This window comes from Myxocyprinus asiaticus, chromosome 50 (genome assembly GCF_019703515.2).
Source record: "Myxocyprinus asiaticus isolate MX2 ecotype Aquarium Trade chromosome 50, UBuf_Myxa_2, whole genome shotgun sequence".
Lineage (NCBI taxonomy): Eukaryota > Metazoa > Chordata > Actinopteri > Cypriniformes > Catostomidae > Myxocyprinus > Myxocyprinus asiaticus.
The window spans coordinates 11156157-11175469 of NC_059393.1; the positions used below are offsets into that span (position 1 = coordinate 11156157).

General features: G+C 38.5%; 1 protein-coding gene and 2 long non-coding RNA genes across 3 annotated transcripts; 1 reads left to right on the plus strand and 2 right to left on the minus strand.

Moving 5' to 3' along the window:
• The first annotated feature begins 5662 nt into the window (after positions 1–5662).
• LOC127438659 (vitellogenin-like) lies at positions 5663–13447 on the plus strand. Its single transcript, XM_051694379.1, has 28 exons — positions 5663–5717; positions 5824–5844; positions 6014–6165; positions 6290–6541; positions 6792–6953; positions 7043–7191; positions 7304–7454; positions 7599–7756; positions 7838–8003; positions 8088–8213; positions 8307–8525; positions 8621–8838; positions 8924–9021; positions 9162–9286; positions 9378–9479; positions 9577–9696; positions 9777–9963; positions 10061–10163; positions 10243–10428; positions 10570–10678; positions 10793–10988; positions 11065–11330; positions 11436–11480; positions 11699–11776; positions 11896–12102; positions 12208–12350; positions 12445–12583; positions 12688–13447. Exons 1-28 carry the CDS (start codon positions 5678–5680, stop codon positions 12817–12819), a joined length of 4050 nt encoding a protein of 1349 aa, XP_051550339.1. The 5' UTR covers positions 5663–5677; the 3' UTR covers positions 12820–13447.
• LOC127438662 (uncharacterized) lies at positions 6548–7439 on the minus strand. The gene is made up of 4 exons (XR_007896783.1): positions 7310–7439; positions 7152–7205; positions 6772–6886; positions 6548–6672 (listed from the first exon to the last, which is right to left on the minus strand). It is a non-coding gene; the product is annotated as an uncharacterized LOC127438662 (long non-coding RNA).
• LOC127438661 (uncharacterized) lies at positions 11181–13711 on the minus strand. The gene is made up of 6 exons (XR_007896782.1): positions 13624–13711; positions 13454–13514; positions 12200–12338; positions 11924–12081; positions 11688–11762; positions 11181–11325 (listed from the first exon to the last, which is right to left on the minus strand). It is a non-coding gene; the product is annotated as an uncharacterized LOC127438661 (long non-coding RNA).
• Between the last annotated feature and the right edge of the window lie 5602 nt (positions 13712–19313).

The following is a 19313-nucleotide window of genomic DNA, read 5'->3' on the forward strand; positions in this document are numbered from 1 at the left end:
AGTGCACTGAATTCAATTCCCTCCAAAGACACACCTCAAAACTGCTGGATTTACAGCACATTTCAGCGGCTTCTCCCCCTCTGCACCCATGGAGTGCAGAGAACGCCCCTGCGGGGTTATGAGCCCACTCTACCAGGAGTGTGGCGGCCTCCTGGGCCCTGGCCATTGGTGCCTCTTTGGCAGACATTTGCAGAGCAGCGGGCTGGGCAACACCCAACACTCTTGCAAGGTTCTACAATCTCCGGGTTGAGCCGGTCTCGTCCCGTGTATTTGGCAAGCACGAGCAGGTAAGTTCCGGGACAGCTGGCCCGGTGTACTGCTTGCGCATAGCTCCTTTCCCCTCCCTTGAGGTGAAGACGTGTGCTCTTGACTCCCAGTCATGTTCACAGACTGTGATCCCTGGATGACTTTCCTCCTTAGCCCTCTGGCAGTTGATTTTGCGGAGAAACTCGCTGACCGGCCCGGTACGGGTGCTAATGAGCCCCTGTACTGAGATAGGTGTTCCACATGTGCTGGTTCCCCGAAGGCGACCCCATGTGATATTTTCTGCAAAATCATTTTCCTGTCGGCAAACTGCATCTTCCTTGGGCAGAGGCCCCTCTGCCCCCGGTCACCATGCTCTGTAGAAACTCCTCCCCCTTCGGGTAGGACCTACCATGGGACCTCTCCACATGACATACTACCGACAAGACTCGGTAAGACCATGTGACGTATTCCACTCAAAATACCACCCCCCCCTCTTTATGGGTGGGGTGTGGTATCTGCGGTGTCTTCCCCTTGGGAGGGACACCCCCTGAAGCAGAAACTTATGGCTCCCAGTCAGTTAACAAATTCCACTCTTTTTGGGGAGAAAAGAGAGGGAAAGAGGCCTCGGCTGGGCTAGCCTGTCCCTATAGTTAGGCAGTGACTTGTTCCTGATGGACCGTTCGACGCTCATAAGAGCGTTGGGGGAGGTTATATGACGGCCTGGTGTGCTGGCTAAGAGGCACACAGCGGTCTGCCCATCACACACCACCAGTTCACGTAACACAGTTCAGATAGTTGTGCCGTTTTGTATAGGGACCCCTAGTGTCACTAAATCGACACAACGTCAAGTGAGTGACAGATAGGGAACATCCTGGTTACTTTCATAACCTCCGTTCCCTGATGGAGGGAACGAGACTTTGTGTCCCTCTTGCCACAATGCTGAACTACCTGTTGAAATGGCCGGGACCTGGTCTCGGCTCCTGAATGAGTGGTTGCATACCAGCTCCTTTTATACCTATATGTCTGGGGGAGAGGCAGGCAAATTCCACTCGCCAATTCTCATTGGCCTTTTTAAAAAAAAGCAGAGGTGTTTGGGGCTCCCAAGAGTGACCCCTAGTGTCACTACATCGACACAACATCTCGTTCCCTCCAGCAGGGAATGGAGGTTACGAAAGTAACCAGGACATTTCCTGTACAGGTTGTGAATCTCTCCCCAGAAGAAATCTACTTACAGGGCAGAACTAGACTTGGCACTCTGTCTTGTGTCGAGAGTGTGAAGTCCAATGAGATATGTGAGGTGAAATTTCAGAGAAATTCTGCTGATATTTATGAGATCAGTGTAAACACAAAAGACAGTCAGTTATTGGAGGACAGCTCCAACAAGTTTCTCAACAAGCTACATATTGGTGGTTCTTCTGAACAGCAGGCAGAGCTGAGTGATTTGTTGATGAAGTACTCTGATGTTTTTGCTCTTTCGAGGATGAAGACCTTGTTGGCCCAGACTTATAGGCGTATCCCACCTACTCAGTATAGGGAAGTCAGAGGACATATCACCAAGATCCTTAAGAAAGGAGTTATCCAAGAAAGCACTAGTGCTTATGCTTCACCTATCGTGCTAATTAGGAAAACTGATGGCAGTCTCAGGCTTTGTGTCAATTACAGGGAGCTGAACTCAAAGACCAAGCAAGATGTGTTTCCTTTGCCTAGGACAGATGAAAGCTTTGATGCACTACAAGGAGCAAAGTTATTTTCTTCAATTGATTTAGCAAGTGGATATCATCAGGTATAAGTCTGCATTTACGACTCCATTTGGGATCTTTGAGTATTCTCGGATGCCCATTGGAGTTTGCAATGGACCTTCAACATTTCAACATCTTATGCAGGCTTCCATGGGTGATCTAATTTTTTAGATCATGCTAGTGTACCTTGATGACATACTAGTGTACTCGCCCACTTTCCCTGAGCACTTGCAGAGACTGGAAGTAGTCTTTAACAGAGAAAAGTCAGATAAAACCCCCCAAAAATAGTTTGTATCCTGTATGTATATTCATATTTTATTATGATTATTCAAGTGTTTTATTCACTATACATTAATGTTTTTATTGTACTACACATATCAATTAAAGAGGTGAAACTCGTGAAATGGCTGATATGAGTTCAATTGAAGACACTTTATTTTTATATTACATTCTACAGCCTCAGTGGACAATGCAAGTGAACCGTGGTACTACAATAGAAGTCTATGCACTATGAGCTATAAGACTGTAAATAAAAAAACACAAAATGGGATTCAGTAATGTTTAGGATGCAATATACTTTATTAAACATGAAAATAATAAGAAGAAATATGCAAAATAATAATTACAATAATAAACAATTTCCTTAACAGTTTCTTTAGAAGTAAAGTTATAATAGAGTGCTAGTTACTCGCTAAACAAAATAATACATACCTTACTGTGCTATAAAATTTCCTCATTATAAACAACTTGAGGTGAGCATACAAAGTCATGGGGATCTACCCTGTGGCTATTAGATGCAATTTTAAATTGACCTTTTGGTGACTGGGGTAAAATAAATAAGAAAAGAGCGGCTACACACTTGGGAACACACGCACTTAAGGAATCTCTAAATTGCAGCACTGTTATAAAATACTAAGAAGTCATGAATATTTGTAAATATGTTACAGTAACTTCACCAGAAAACATAGCCTGCTAAACACATTGTGATCAGTAAACACAATATCCCCAGGGTAATGTTCAATTCATTAAAGCATGACAACAAATATCAGCTTCAACAACCCTACCAGAAGACATATTCAAGTATTATTGTAAGTAAACAACTTTGCCAAACAGCTAACAGTTAAACTTCCATCCGGAGAATGCTGTCCTTCCTCTGCTCTCCTAAACAGCGACTTACTGAACAGCCATAGCTTCCCCAGCCGACACTCAAGTGATTCAACACAGTAGCCGGTCCTTCTTTTCTGAGCTATATCAGCGATCATTAAGTGTGTCCCGAATTTGTGTATGTATTATGAACCTAAGAGGTATTATGAACCTAAGAGATGTTACAGAAAAAGAAAGGATTCCTTTCTTGGACATGCTTTCCAGAATGTTAAAGCGTTAAAGTAAGTGGGCTAAAGTATTTACTTATTATTTTATTAGTGAATGTAGTATGACATGCAACAAAGTGGTATCTCTTTAAATAATCACTTAATCACACAATCTGCTTCAAGCAGTACTCTTTAATTTCTTTCAAATTTTCAATGCCAAAAACGTTTCAAACTTTGCAAAATCTAATAAAAAATCTCATATTTTTTCAACTAGTTCATCCTCAGATGTGGTCACTGTAGCAGCCTGGTAATTTCTGAACAAAACTTGAGCTGATAAAAACTACATCCCTGTCTCATAAGAGTTGTCACTTTAAAAGACATTAATTTAACAGCTAGTGTCATATGGATGAAGTTTATGCTGACTGTCTATGATTTTGGAAAGGGACAGTTTTCAGGGGCCCAGCCACTGAGGGGGGCCCAAGAGAGATAGATCAACATCCCCGAAATTTCTACGATGTCCGGAGATCGCCCGCTGGAGATCACGCGCACGCATTGCCCATGACAATTACAAGCGCTCCAACATATAACAGCATTACATACGTTTTCAGGGGCCCAGTTGGGAGTTTGGGCGGGCCTGCATGAGGGTGAGTAAATAATGAGAAAATTTTCATTTTTGGGTGAACTATAACGGGCCAGGGTAACCTAACCTACAATCAAGCCAAGTATGTCAACATACACTACATGGACAAAAGTACAGCCTGCGGACCCAACGTTCTAATTAGCGAGTTTGACTATGCTCTAAATCCAGTGAAAATTTATCCTAATGATACGGCATACAATGACAAAAGCAAAAAGTATTCTTGTTCTGTTTACTGTATATACTGTATAATCAGTAGCCATTCATATGTGATATCTGAAAAGATCATTCATCTGTATTTTTTGATATGTTAAAAACAACATAGTCTCATGATAATTTGTCAAAATACTATGAGGTGGCGAATTCGTACTAATTCGTACAAATTTATTTGTACGAAACATACGACTTATACATCAACCAATCACATACGCTTCATGAACATGCATTCAGAAACCAGAAGAGGCACTTTCTTCCATATTACACATTAGGGCTTTTAACATTAAAGGGATAGTTCATCCAAAAATGAAAATTCTCTCATCATTTACTCACCCTCATGTTATCCCAGATATGTATTACTTTCTTTCTTCAGCAGAACACAAACAAAGATTTATGGAAGAATATCTCAGCTCTGCTGGTCCTCATAATGCAAGTGAATAGTGAGCAGAAGGTACATTAAAGCAGCAACAACTCTAGTGGTTTAATCCATGTTTTCTGAAGAAATATGATGGGTGTGGGTGAGAAAGATCAATATTTATGTCCTTTTTTTACTACAAATCTCCATCTTTGAACTGCCCCAACCAGTAGGTGGATGAATGTGAAAGTGAATGTCACTTCCACACCATAATGTGTAAGTGAAAGTGAAAATGTAGACTTACAGTAAAAGGGACTTAAATATTGATCTGTTTCTCACTTTCACCAATCATATTGCTTCTGAAGACATGGATTTAACCACTGGAGTCTTATGGACTACTTTTATGCTGCCTTTATGTCCTTTTTGGACCTTCTGAGTTCTGGTCACTGTTCATTTGCATTGTGAGGAACTTCAGAGCTGAAATATTCTTTTCAAAATCTTTGTTTGGGTTCTGCAGAAGAAGGAAAGTTATACACATCTGGAAGGGCATGAGGATGAGTAAATTATGAGATATTGGGTGAACTATCCCTTTAATATCATGGGTATGTTTACGCTCTGGTTAGGGTAAGGTGTTACACTCCATGGATAGGTTTAGGGAGGGGGTTTTGGTTATGGGTTAAAGTTACGGAAATACAGTTTGGGATTAACATGGAACAAATGCCACATCGGGAAGTACATTGACACGAGGGAAGCATCTCTCATTGGTGGTTGTATAACTCGTGCGATTTTGTGTGAATTGACTCATGCAAATTGTTACGAATTTGCTACCGCATACTACTGTGACAAATTTTCATGAGATTAGTTTGTAAAAAAGTAAAGTAATGAAATCTTAAAAAAACAAAAAAACAAAACAATTATAATCTTGGATATGAAAAAAATAAATAAATCTGTGTTTCACTGTGGACATTGGCCTGGGGGATGACATGATAACAGGCCAGGGTAACCTAACCTTTTATTGATATCTTTGTTCAAATCAGTTGAACAACTAAATGTTGTCTTGCATGTCTTTAAACACATAAAACATATGTTAATAATTAATTAAAGAATTAATATTTGGTCAGCAACAAACTACTATAAAAGATCTGTTCCTCAAGTTCTTCACAAACCATCAGCAATGAGAGCTGTTGTGCTTACCCTGATGGTAGCCCTTGTGGGTAAGTCAGACTGAGAATTTTTGCTTTGTATTTAAGGGTGATTTCCCATAAGAACAAATTACATCTCTTGAAATCTAAATTATATTGTCTTATTTGTTTCTTTTAGCAAGTCAGCAGATCAACCTTGGTAAGTTTTATGATTTTGCAGTTGTTTTCATTTCAATTTAAAATATTGCATTAAAATATTGCATTAATGCTTAGCAAAAGTAGTTGTCATAATTAAGCACTTAACTTAACAATAATAAAAAATAAAAAAAAAATTAAAAACAGGAATTAATTAACTCAACTCTCTTCAGTTCCTGAGTTTGCCCTTGATAAAACCTACGTGTACAAGTATGAGGCTCTGCTTTTGGGCGGTCTCCCTCATGAAGGTCTGGCAAGAGCTGGTGTAAAAGTCAGCAGCAAGGTTCTCCTCAGTGCTGTGACAGAGAATACCTTCCTGATGAAGGTAAATCCTACTAAGCTCTGAAGCAATTGTAGGTGTTCCACTGTGAGACATTACTAAACGTTCTAGCTAGCACCAGCTGTTAAAAGCAACAATCAGCAATTAAAATGCAAATGCTCCCTTGCAGCTCCTGGATCCTCTGCTCTATGAGTACAGTGGCATCTGGCCCAAGGATTCTTTTGTTCCAGCCACTAAGCTCACTTCAGCACTGGCAGCTGAACTCCAGATTCCCATCAAGTTTGAGTATGCTAATGGTGTGGTTGGAAAGGTATTTGCCCCCACAGGAGTCTCCCCTACTGTCATGAACTTGCACAGAGGAATCCTCAACATCATTCAGCTCAACCTAAAGAAGACCCAGAACATCTATGAGCTGCAAGAGGTGAGAAAGTGATTTAAGTGTGAGTGGTGGTGGCATAGTGGGCTAAAGCACATAACTGGTTGCTGGTTCAATCCCCACAGCCATCACCATTGTGTCCTTGAGAAAGGCAGGTTGCTCCAGAGGGATTGTCCCTGTAATAAGTGCACTGTAAGTCACTTTGGATAAAAGCATCTGCCAAATATGTAAATGTAAGTACAAATTTCATCTATTTAAAAGATCTGCAATCTCACTTTTCTACTTGTTCTCTAAGGCTGGAGTTCAGGGAGTGTGCAGGACCCACTATGTCATCAATGAGGATCCAAAGGCCAACCACATTATTGTCACCAAGTCTAAGGATCTGAGCCACTGCAAGGAGAGAATCAAGAAGGACGTTGGCTTAACGTACACTGAGAAGTGTGTTGAATGCACCAAGGTAATGCAATAGACAGCTAAGAAATTAGAGGTTTGCTCAGTATAAGGAAAATGGGTACTCACAGTACTTTTCTTATCTTTTCTTAACAGAGGGTCAAGAGTTTGGTTGAAGCAGCAACTTACAACTACATCATGAAACCAGCTGCTAATGGTGTACTGATCTCAGAGGCAACAGTTGTGGAACTGTATCAGTACTCACCCTTCAATGAGATCCATGGTGCTGCCCAGATGGAAGCAAAGTATGATCGAGCCTCTTTGATTTCCATTAGAAAAAAAAATAATAATCAATATTGATTATACAATTTAATATTTTATCAAATGAAAGTTGAGAAATAGTTTTTTCTGTTTCAGACAAACCTTGGCTTTTGTTGAAATTGAGAATACCCCAATTGTTCCAATTAAATCTGATTATTTGGCCCGTGGATCCCTGCAATATGAGTTCGCATCTGAGATTCTTCAGACTCCAATCCAACTCCTGAGGATCAGTGATGCACCAGCCCAGGTTCAGTTAATTGTTTTATTCAAGTAATTTACCATAAATAAGTTTAAATCCTTGATTTAAAGGGAAAATATTACAGGTAACTTCTACAGCTGTATCTATTGAACTGTCAAGACTTCATTTGAACATTGGTCTGATGCCTTCTAGATTGTGGAGGTCTTAAAGCACCTGGTTGAACACAATGTGGCCATGGTCCATGATGAAGCTCCACTTAAGTATGTTCAGCTCGTCCAGCTCCTGCGTGTTGCCACCTTGGAGAATATCGAGGCCATCTGGGCTCAGTTCAAGGACAAACCCGTTTACAGGTAAAGTGTTGGACAGTTGAAAGCAATACTGATAAAAGGTAATGCTTCTATTTTTTTAACCAAAAAATATTCATCTGTTAGGCACTGGCTTTTGGATGCTCTTCCTGCTGTTGGTACACCAGTAATTCTAAAATTCATCAAGGAGAAATTCCTGTCTGGTGAATGTACCATTGCTGAGTTCATTCAGGCACTTGTGGTTGCTCTGCAAATGGTCACAGCTGATTTGGACACCATCCAGTTGACTGCTGTGGGTACATTTTACTCTACTCAAAGTGCAGTTCTTCAAATTTTGTCTACAACAAACTAATCATTTTCATATCTTTTTGAACAGAGTCTGGCAATGCATGAGAAAATCGCTACAATCCCAGCTCTGCGTGAAGTTGTCATGCTTGGATATGGTTCTATGATTGCCAAGTACTGTGTTGAAGTTCCTACTTGCCCTGCAGAGCTCCTCAGGGTAAATACCTAATCCATTCCAAACATTTCTGTTAGGGATTAGTTTGTTTTACTGTACTTTCTAATTACTGTATATGTGCATCACACTCCTCAGCCCCTCCATGACATTTCAGCAGAAGCCATTGCCAAGAATGATATTCATGAAATTACTTTGGCCCTGAAAGTTCTGGGCAATGCTGGTCACCCTGCTAGTTTTAAAACTATCATGAAACACCTGCCAGGACTGAAAACTGCAGGTGCTTCTCTGCCCATTAGAGTCCAGGTTGATGCCATCATGGCCATGAGGAACATTGCCAAAAAAGAGCCCAAATTGGTAAGTGTCAGATATTATGCTGTAGGAATTAAAAATGTTAAAATGTTTGTGCATGTTTTCTTCAGATATTCAACTAGTCTTGTTTCCTACTTCAGGTTCAGCCAATGGCCCTGCAGCTCCTACTGGACAGGGCTCTCCACCCTGAAGTGCGTATGGTTGCTTGTATTGCATTGTTTGAGACCAGACCCTCAGTGGCTCTCATCTCCGGTCTTGCTGGTGCATTAAGGATTGAGACTAACATGCAGGTTGCAAGCTTTGCCTATTCCCACATCAAGTCATTGACCAGAATCACTGCTCCTGATATGGCAACTGTGTAAGAATAGCAAATAATTTTACAAATGTTTTCTTATCACTTTACATAAGCACAAGCCTAATGTGATTATGTGTATCCATTTCAGTGCTGGTGCAGCTAATGTTGCCATAAAGCTCTTGAGCCCTATGTTGGACAGGCTTAGCTACCACTTCAGCAGAGCCCTTCAGCTGGACATCTATCATAGTAAGTCTTGCTGATTTTCAGAAGTCATTTAAGAGAGGGCAAAGTGAATGCTTCTTAAAATGTTTAAAAAATCTCCTAGAATTAAATTCTGCTGATTAATTAAAGAATTTAATGGCATCAATATCTCTTTACCTGTAAAGCTCCTCTTATGATTGGAGCTGCTGGTAGTGCCTACATGATCAATGATGCTGCCACCATCCTGCCTAGAGCTGTAGTAGCAAAAGCACGTGCCTACATTGCTGGAGCTGCTGCTGATGTTCTTGAGGTGGGTCACCAAAAAGGGGATGTTTTTCAACAAACTGATTTATTGTCTTGATTTTTTTAATAGTCTTCACTTTATGGTTTCTCTCAAACAGATTGGTGTAAGAACTGAAGGTATCCAGGAGGCTCTTTTGCAATCTCCAGCAGCAGATGAAAGTGTTGACCGTATCACCAAGATAAAGCGCACCCTAAGAGCAGTAAGTTATGATTTCCACTTTATTGATTAATTTTAAGTAGTTTCAAAAATATGACTTAGGTAAAATACATATAATTTCTCTGTTTTTTTCCCTCAAGCTCACAAACTGGAAGGCTCTGCCAACTGATCAACCTTTGGCTTCAGTCTACATAAAATTGCTTGGACAGGAAGTGGCTTTTGTCAACATTGACAAAACCATCATTGAACAAGCAATACCGGTATTGTATTATACTTAATGTTTTCTCCCACATTAGCAGTTCTCAAAATTAGATGACTGTTAAATGAAAACTATTCCCAGATTGCCACTGGACCCAAACCACGTGAACTGTTGAAGGAGGCCCTGAAAGCTTTGCAGGAAGGAATTGCATTGCAATATGCCAAACCTCTGCTAGCAGCTGAAGTGCGTCGTATCTTTCCAACAGCAGTTGGTGTGCCCATGGAGTTCAGTTTCTACACTGCTGCAGTTGCTGCTGCATCTGTCAATAGTGAGTTTTTTTCCTTGAATTTTTCATTCTGCATTAGTCTTCTGCAGTTATAACAGGGTCACTCCTTACTTTGATATTGTTCTGTTCATCCTTTTAGTTCAGGCTACCATTACACCTCCTCTCCCTGAGCAGCCTGAGACCATCACTCTTGAACAGTTGAAGAGGACTGATGTTCAAATCCGAGCAGAAGTTAAACCAAGGTACACTTTCACTGACACATGTAAAAGATATGATAAAAAATGTGTACAACAAACATAATCTCCCTAATTCTTCCTCCAGTATTGCTCTGCAGACCTTTGCTGTGATGGGAGTTAACACTGCCTGGATTCAAGCTGCTGTTATGGCCAAAGGAAAGATCCACACAATTGTCCCTGGAAAAGTGGTTGCAAGAGCAGATATTCTCAAGGGCAATTACAAGGTGGAGGCTCTGCCTGTTGAGGTTCCTGAACATATTATTACTATGAGGTAATGCAATGTAAATTCTATTGATGTAGCAAACATTTTAAGTGAATTTCTGGAGGATCCGAAAGGTTTCTGAAAGATTAAAAAGGTTAAAAAATGCCAACTCCTGTGGTCTTGTATCCTATCCTGTTCTTGTTCCGAAAGCTTTGAGACTATTGCTGTGGTCAGAAACATTGAAGATCCCTCTGCAGAGAGAATTGTTTCCTTGGTACCTGAATTGTCCATGCAAAAGACGCCCTATGCTGGTGACCGTGTAAGCTTTAAACACACACATGGAGGTGGAGATGTGGAAAAATGTTGACTACTTAAAGTTATAAATTGGCATTTTTTACGTTAATTAATTTTTCTTTTTACTTAATTTTTACAGTCCTCTGAGAACACTGATCCTGATATGCCAGCTGTGAGAGCTGCTACTCCATTCCACAAGACCTTCTGTCTTGCTGTCCCATATATTGAAATCAAGGGATGCATTGAGGTGCATTCACACAATGCTGCTTTTATTGAGAATGCTCCTCTGTTCTACATAATTGGACAGCACTCAGTCCATGTTTCAGTAGCAAGAGGTATTCTTAAAGACAAATTTAAAGTTATATAAAGTTATAAAAATATAATGCTAATGGTTTGTCATTCTGGCTTCAGGTGAAGGTCCTGCAGTTGAAAAACTCGAGCTTGAGGTTCAAGTTGGCCCTAGAGCTGCTGAGAGGCTTCTTAAGCAAATCAATCTTGTTGATGAGGACACTCCAGAGGGAAAGAGCATCCTGATGAAACTGAGGGAAATCCTGGAGACTGAAGCAAAAGAAGTTCCTGTCTCTTCTGAAAGCAGCAGTAGCCGCAGCAGCCGCAGAAGCCGCATCATCAGTTCCAGCAGTTCAAGCTCCTCGATGTCCAGCTCTCGCATAACTAAGGTGACACAGAGTGTTGCTTGTTGGTGACAGCTAATATTTGTATCATAAATATCTTCATGAAGTATTCTGATTGCACTGAGTTATTTTGTATTGATTGATTTACAGACTGCCACCATGATTGAGCCCTTCAGGAAATTCCACAAAGATCGGGTAATTATAAATATATATATATATATAGATGAAGATTCATATAGATTAATTAATAAAGATTATATATATATCAAGATAAATAATAGAAACCAGACAAATTAAATATAGTAAAAAAAATATTAAAAATATATTGTTAAGATTTTTACTATATTTAATTTGTCTGGTTTCTATTATTTATCTTGAAATGCTTGAAAATAAAAACTTTACTTTGCCTGCAGTACATGGCACCCCATGGAGCCTCAAAGGCAGTTAGCAGTGGAAGCACTGGATCAAGCTTTGAGGCTATTCGGAAACAGGTGAATCAATTTGTTTTATTAAATGTATACATTTTGTTCATAATAACACAAAACCCAAAGCTGAACTTTGGTGAACAACTAAAATGTCCTGGTTCAATGGTTATTGTTCATGTTTTCAGGCTAAGTTCCTTGGGAATTCTGTTCCACCTGTTTTTGCTATCATTGTCCGTGCCGTAAGAGTTGATCAAAAGCTGCTGGGCTACCAACTTGCTGTATACTTTGACAAGCCAACTGCAAGAGTGCAGCTCATCATTTCCTCAATTGCTGAAAATGACAACTTGAAGATTTGTGCTGATGGTGTCCTGCTAAGCAAACACAAAGTCACTGTAAGACTGGAACTCTTGTGATTCCAAAACAAAATAAAAGTATGTTTTTCTTCATACTAAAGCAAATTGACTTCATTACCATTAAGCACAAACATACTTTTTTAGGCCAAGTTGGCTTGGGGTCCAGAGTGTCAACAATATGCTGTTACTGCTAAAGCTGAGGCCGGTGTTCTTGGAGAATTCCCTGCTGTCCGTCTAGAGCTGGAATGGGAGAGGCTTCCAATAATTGTCACCACCTACGCCAAAAAGTATAGTTCATCAAACACGTCACCAAAAATGTTTTTGATATGTTAAAATGGAAAATAGTGTTAATTATTTTCTCTTCTCTGGGGCATCACTTAGGCTGTCTAAGCACATCACTATGGCAGCTCTCCGGGCTGGATTCAAGCTTGAAAGAGCTACGAACAGTGAGAAAGAAGTTGATCTGACCGTGGCCTTGCCAACCCAGAGGACCCTGAATATCATTGCTAGGATTCCAGAGGTCAGAGGCCAATAGTTTTTCTTTAAATTATTTAGAATAGATACAATAATAATAATAAAAAGAAATGTATTGTACATTCCTAACTTTTGTAACTTCTGCTCTAGATGACACTGTCAAGGATGGCTGTTCGTCTCCCCGTTGCTGTTCCCATCAATCCAGATGGAACTTTTTCTATTCATATTGATATAGAAACTCTTCAGAACCCAGAACTACTTCTAGATACAATAACTAACTGAGAAGTAGATTCTACATTTTCCACATTCTAACCGTTTAATGAAGATGTTATCACTGTTATGTAACACTAATAAATTTCTTGCATATCTTAGTGATGCGTGAAGTGCACAAAACTCTTTTTTTGGGGTGTTTTATCTGACAGCTGTTTCAGAAAAAGAACAGCAATCGATGGGGCCGTATTGTATAAAACAAAAGGAAATTATGAATTACAATAAAAATTTAATACTAAAATGAAATATGGTAATGAAATATGGTTCAACAAAATACAACAAATGAAATATGGTACAAAGAAATACAGTAAAAAAATACGGTAGATAATGTCAAAAGAAAATACAAACAGAACATTATCTTACCCATATGCTTCAGCATACATAACCTTAAAACATGCTTATATCATTCACAGCATTTTAAACATTCAAGTACTTGATTAAATACTCACAGTATTTTATGCCTTTAACACATGCATTTTATACATTTTTAACCAGGCTTTAAACACATGTATTGCAGTTTAAAACAATAGAATTCTCATTAAACATGTTCTCACATATAACACATATTACAGTTATTCACTAAACTGGAAAACACTCTGGGCTATAAATCATTAAATGAGATATGATTAATACTAAAGTTACATACCCAGTTCTCACATGTGTGCACAGAACGTGGTCAAACTTCACACATGCAATCCATATGCATCCTTCAAAAATAACCCACAATAAACACAAAATTTTTACATACAACTCTTTTGAACACATATTTAATGGAATTGACAGAATTAAGCAGCTTGTGTAAAATTTGATATTTACCCAAAGAATACTCAAACGATGAACAAAACTGGGAGCTCACTTGCGCAATACATGTTCTCACATTCTGACCAGCATGAGACAGTGCCGGAAAGCGGGTGTCACCAAACTCCTGTGTCACAACACTCCGGTCTTAAAGGGGCCACATCCAATTTATGACTAGAGTTAAATTACATTACATTTCTCCACTTGGCTACATTTAAAATAAGGTTAAAAAAACAAAAAAACAAACAAAAAAACATAATGGCCGCTGTATTACTATTAATTAATGTTAATACAGTGAGCACAAGCATTTGTACATTCATTTAAAGGTCAATCTCTTGGAATATATCCGCTGATTCAAGAGCATTTAATCTGGAAAGCATTGCATTCTGTTAACACCTGATAATGTTAAAAGGGGCAGCTTTGCATACATTTGAAATAATAAACATCTCAGAGACATCTGATGAATTGTTCTTTAATCATACGAAAGGAAGCGTCTTATAGATGTGTTACACACATCAAATAGATGTCATGGTGATGTAGGTGTGCTATCAGGGATTATTCCTTTAGTGATTGTGTTGAGACCTTTTCTTAACTTGTCTCCATAATCACATTTCCTTTGATGACCAGGCCATCCCTCAATATACGTAAATACAGTATATATGCAAGCCATAAAAGTAGAAGCTTTGAAACTAGTGACAGCCCTTCCTACAGAAAATTAAAGCTACACTGTAAGTTTTGGCCCTCTAGCAGTTAAAAAATAAAACTGCATGCATCATGCGGAAGAACATTGTTTTGGTTGTGCTTCAGCTCTGTTCCTCTGCTCGAGTGTACGCACTGATACAGGCCATCTTATCAGAGTGAATGGACAAATAAATAACAAAAGAAAAGAAAAGACGGATTTCCAAAAACATGTCATCTGAGCAGGTAAGTGCCATATCTTATGCTGTTGTTTTGACTTATTGGAAACATTGATGTTTTGAAATAAATGACATTACAAAAGTCAGGCAACGTTTGATAACATTAGACATAACGATTGCAAGTCTGATAAGGTCAAACGTTGTAACTTTTTTATAACTGCAGGATATTCTGGCCAAATAGACCACAGTAGTAACTAATTTATAGATTGTCATTGTTACCAACCAGTGGTCAACATAATTTCAAGACTCACATGTCCTTGGCAAGCCTAGAACTAAACGATTTATTTATATAAATTATTGCTGTTATAAAGAAAAATACACACGTGTGCTAGCAAGTGAAATGTTCTGCACCGATTACAGTATAATTATTGTATTTCACTACACACACACACACAGATGTGATTATACAACTATACATAAACCATATCAATAAAATATCTTACCTGTTGAGTAAGAAAAAAGCCATCTCTGGGTCGCTTTTAAATCCTTTCGGATCTTAGAGTTGTCGCTACCTCTGAAAAGCCAAGCCGATGTTGATTCGGGTTTTATTACGGACTCTGTCGCTTTCACTTTTTCCTTGTAGAATCTGGTCTGATGGGAGTTTCTTTGTTTTTACAATCGGTGATTCCCCGGAGGTTTGCTGTTTTGAATGATCCATGGTCAATTTTTCTCATTCGTTGTGACAACAAACTTTCAGCTTCACACAACTTCCACACCATACATGCGCTACAGTAGCCGAAGCATATTTTTTCTGTGTACGGATATGACGTCAACACGCACGGGCGAATGACGTTTGTATGCAATTTCCCGTGAAATCCGTCCTGACAGCTCTAAAATATAAATCATTATTATAGGTTTATCAAAGAGTATTTGGGTAAAGTAAAGACATGGTTTGGAAGATGGATTTTTGTTGCACTCTCTCATTAATAACATTTTGTTATTTTTTTAACAAAAAAAAGTTACATAGTGTAGCTTTAAGTTTATCAGCAGCTACTTCATATTTATTGCTCTGTGCATCTCATTCATGATGACTGTTATTATTGTCTTATTATAAAGCCTAACATTTATAAAACTCGCTAAAATATCAAATGTACTCATTTTAATCAATATATTGAATTATTCCATGCAGGGCCGGCCAAGACACTGTTGGCGCCCTAGGCAAGATTTTAGATTGACGTCCCAAGAATTAAACAATATACAAAGAGGCGAAAAATGCAATAGGTATAATCTGGCACACTAAAGCACAACATTGTGAGTTTAGTGCCATCCATGTTTGGGTAGATCTTTGCAGTCACTTTTTGTGCAAAAAAACTGCACACGCCTGGACTTCTTTTTGCCAAAGTCATTAATGACATGTATTTAATAAATGTAATGAATAGTAACATTAAAAGGGTCATGACATACTCATTATATATATATATATATATATATATATATATACACACAATATGAATTGTATTATCTGCCCTGAGGTCCACTTATAAAGTTAGTGAAGTTTTTTTGCACCAAAACAGTCATAATTTAGTAATATAATCATTTTCCAACCTGTCTCTGGCCCTCTGTCTGAAATGCTCGGTTTTAAGCTCTCTGGCCCTTTAAGACTTCAATGTAAACACCCACTTTTATGATTGTCTAACATCATGCATCACCTCAAATAAAGTCATATTTGAAACTCAAATGAACAACAAGCTCCACAACATTATAAACTAAATTTCAGGGTTTACACATAACGTACACCCAATATATTGCATCGGAATACATTAAACTGATCACTCAAGCACAGCGACACCTTAACTATAAAAGTCATGACATTTGAAATATTTGTGAATGAAACTGTTTACTTATGGTTTTGCGTCGGGTCCAGTCAGGGCTGGCCCGTGGGTTTATGGGGCCCTAGGCGAAATCATGAAAATGGGCTCCCCAGTGTGAAAATTGTCATAACTTTTAAACATCCATAGAATCACTGCAAATATGATGAGCAGAGTTTTTTTTTTATTTTTATAGAAAGCACTAAAAAAAGAAGCACTTTACTGTATAGCTCAGTAGATGACAAATAATGTGTCCAAAAGCATTTTTCCTAACATGAATATGTTATGTTAAAATGTACATACATAAGGGAATATATGTATTTTAGGTGCTGTGACAATTCACCATTTTATCGCCTTATTTTGTACAAACAAACCAATGTCTCAGTTAATATGAGGTCATGGAAACTGTAAGTATGATAATTATTGGGTAACATTTTACAACAAGGTTTGCATTAGGTATCATTAACAATGTATAATACAATTTTCCAGCATTTATTAATCTTGGCTAATGTCAATTTGTAAAAACACAACTGTTTATTGTTTGTTCATGTTAGTTCATATTGTATTAACTAATGTTAACTTATAACATTTTTTATGTTAAAAATGGACTAGTATATCTAGAAATTAACATTAACCAAGATTATTAAGTATTGCTTATTGTTAGTTCATGTTAACTAATGTAGTGAACTAATGTTAACAAATACAACCATAAGTTTTACCCATTAAAGTAACACAAATGCTGTTTAAAATAATTTTAGATAGTTTAATAGACTGCTGACAATGCTTGAAATTTCTTATAAACTACCCACATAACATGTGTAAAAGTTTATTTAGATCAACAAAAGGGGAGGAGGAATTATGTATAAATAAAATTAAATATTTTTAATAGGGCCTATAAAAACAACACCTCGAAATATATATTTGTAAATAAACATAAAGAATAGGATGGTTTTGTTATTTTCCAGATAAGTTGCCCATATTTTCACTCAATGTGAGTTTTTTGCATTTTTATATCCATAGTATCTTCTTTCCTGAATTTTATTCTTGAGAAAATGTGAAAAGCCCTAATGATTTGTCAAGCTCTGCTTCTGCTAAGAAGTCTCAAATAGCCACAAAGCAATATTTTAATTACTTATTTCCTGCGTTTCTGTCAGGCGTGCGCATTATTCAGCAAGATGTGTGATCTGTGTCTAATAATACTGTAAAAAGAAAAATATAAATGTGTCTTAATCTTATGATTAATTTACTTTGCACTTGTTCGCACCTTCGCAGGTACCTTCGTGGTCTCCTTTTTAGAGTTATAACTTGACATCGCGTCTTTTAAAAACTGCAGAAGATGCATGATAACGGACAAAGCCATTCATTTAGTGCATGTTTATGTAGAAAAAGCATTTAAATCCAGATTGGCACATGTAAGTCCACTAAAAAGTGTAGATGAATCTCCCATAACAGGCCCTCTCCCCTCTTTACCTGTGTGACTGACTGTGAGTACCAGTGGGCGGGGCCAAGGGTGCAATGACGAAAAAAGTTGGTGCTTCTCAATCGGAAGGCTGCAGGCTTGTTAGGTTGGATATCTCGGCTGCCACGTCATCAAGCAATGTCGAAGGCCGTCTCAATTGTGAGGACACTTGGAAGGCAGCCTTGTTTCACAGCCTTTGTTTGCCATATTTTGGAGGATGCATAGGGTGCATCCTTCGTGGCCTTCAATCACCCAAAATCTTTTGCACATGTCCCAAATTATTTTAAAAAAGGAGAGAAAATGAGACGCGTGACCGCGGAGGCGGAAAACTTTATGATGCAGCTTACATTTTTTTCTCTCTCTTCAAGTTTTTATTTGCATTTGCAGCAAATGACAGTATGTAGAAAAATTAAAAAGTGCAAGTAGTTTAGACAATACAACAAATTAGAAGATACAAAGCACCAAAAAAAAAAAGAAAGAAAAGAAAAGAAAGAAAATTAATAAAATGGCAATTACATGAATTTTAAAAGCTTTAAAACTTTTATAATTTTTACAAGTCTAGGATTCTGTTTTTTCATTATTGAAAGGATTTAAATATAAATTCTAAGATCAGTGTTGCAAAATTATTATATAAAGGCTTTTTTTGAGTGACTCTAGCTTTGAGAATAATCAATTTTGCTAACATAATTTTGAGATTAAGGACATATTTCTCTTTTTCTGAAGTATATGGGTTTTCTAAATTAAAATATCACATGGTTCTAAGCAAATGGTTTGCCATGCGTACTTACAAGACCGTCTCATTCTAGTGCTGAATGCTGAGGAGGAGTCTAGCCTAAAGCCTCAGAAGGACTGGTCTAGGAAGGAAAATCATGACAACGGGCCCCACCGCTTACATGTTATAACTTTAAAACATCTATAGAACCATTGCAAATGTGATGACTGGATTTTTTTAAAGGAAAGCACTAACATTTTTCTGAGAATGTCTGAGAATTTTGCAGATGTATGGTTAAAATTTACATGGAAATAGAAGAGAAAGTGGCACCCATGACGAGACCTCTGGAATGTTCATGTCTGGCCCTTGGACGGGATGCGGAAGACCTAAGTGGCCTACCACCCGTGGTGGTAGACACGATCACTCAGGCTAGGGCTCCCTCTACGAGGCACCTGTATGCCTTGCAGTGGCGTCTGTTCGCTAAGTGGTGTTCTTCCCCACGCGAAGACCTCCAGAGATGCGCAGTCGGGTTGGTGCTTTTCTTCAGGACAGGCTGGTGGGGTACAGCTTGAAGGTGTACGTGGCCACTGTGGCGGCACACCACAATGCAATTGATGATTAGTATTTAGGGAAGCACGACCTGATCATCAGGTTCCTTAAAGGCGCGAGGAGGTTCAATCCTCCCAGACCGTGCCTCATTCCCTCATGGGATCTCTCTGTGGTCCTGTGGGGAGCCCTGTTTGAGCCCTGGAGTCAGTTGAGCTAAAGTCAGTCTCTTGAAGACTGCCCTCCTGACTGAGCTCACATCCATC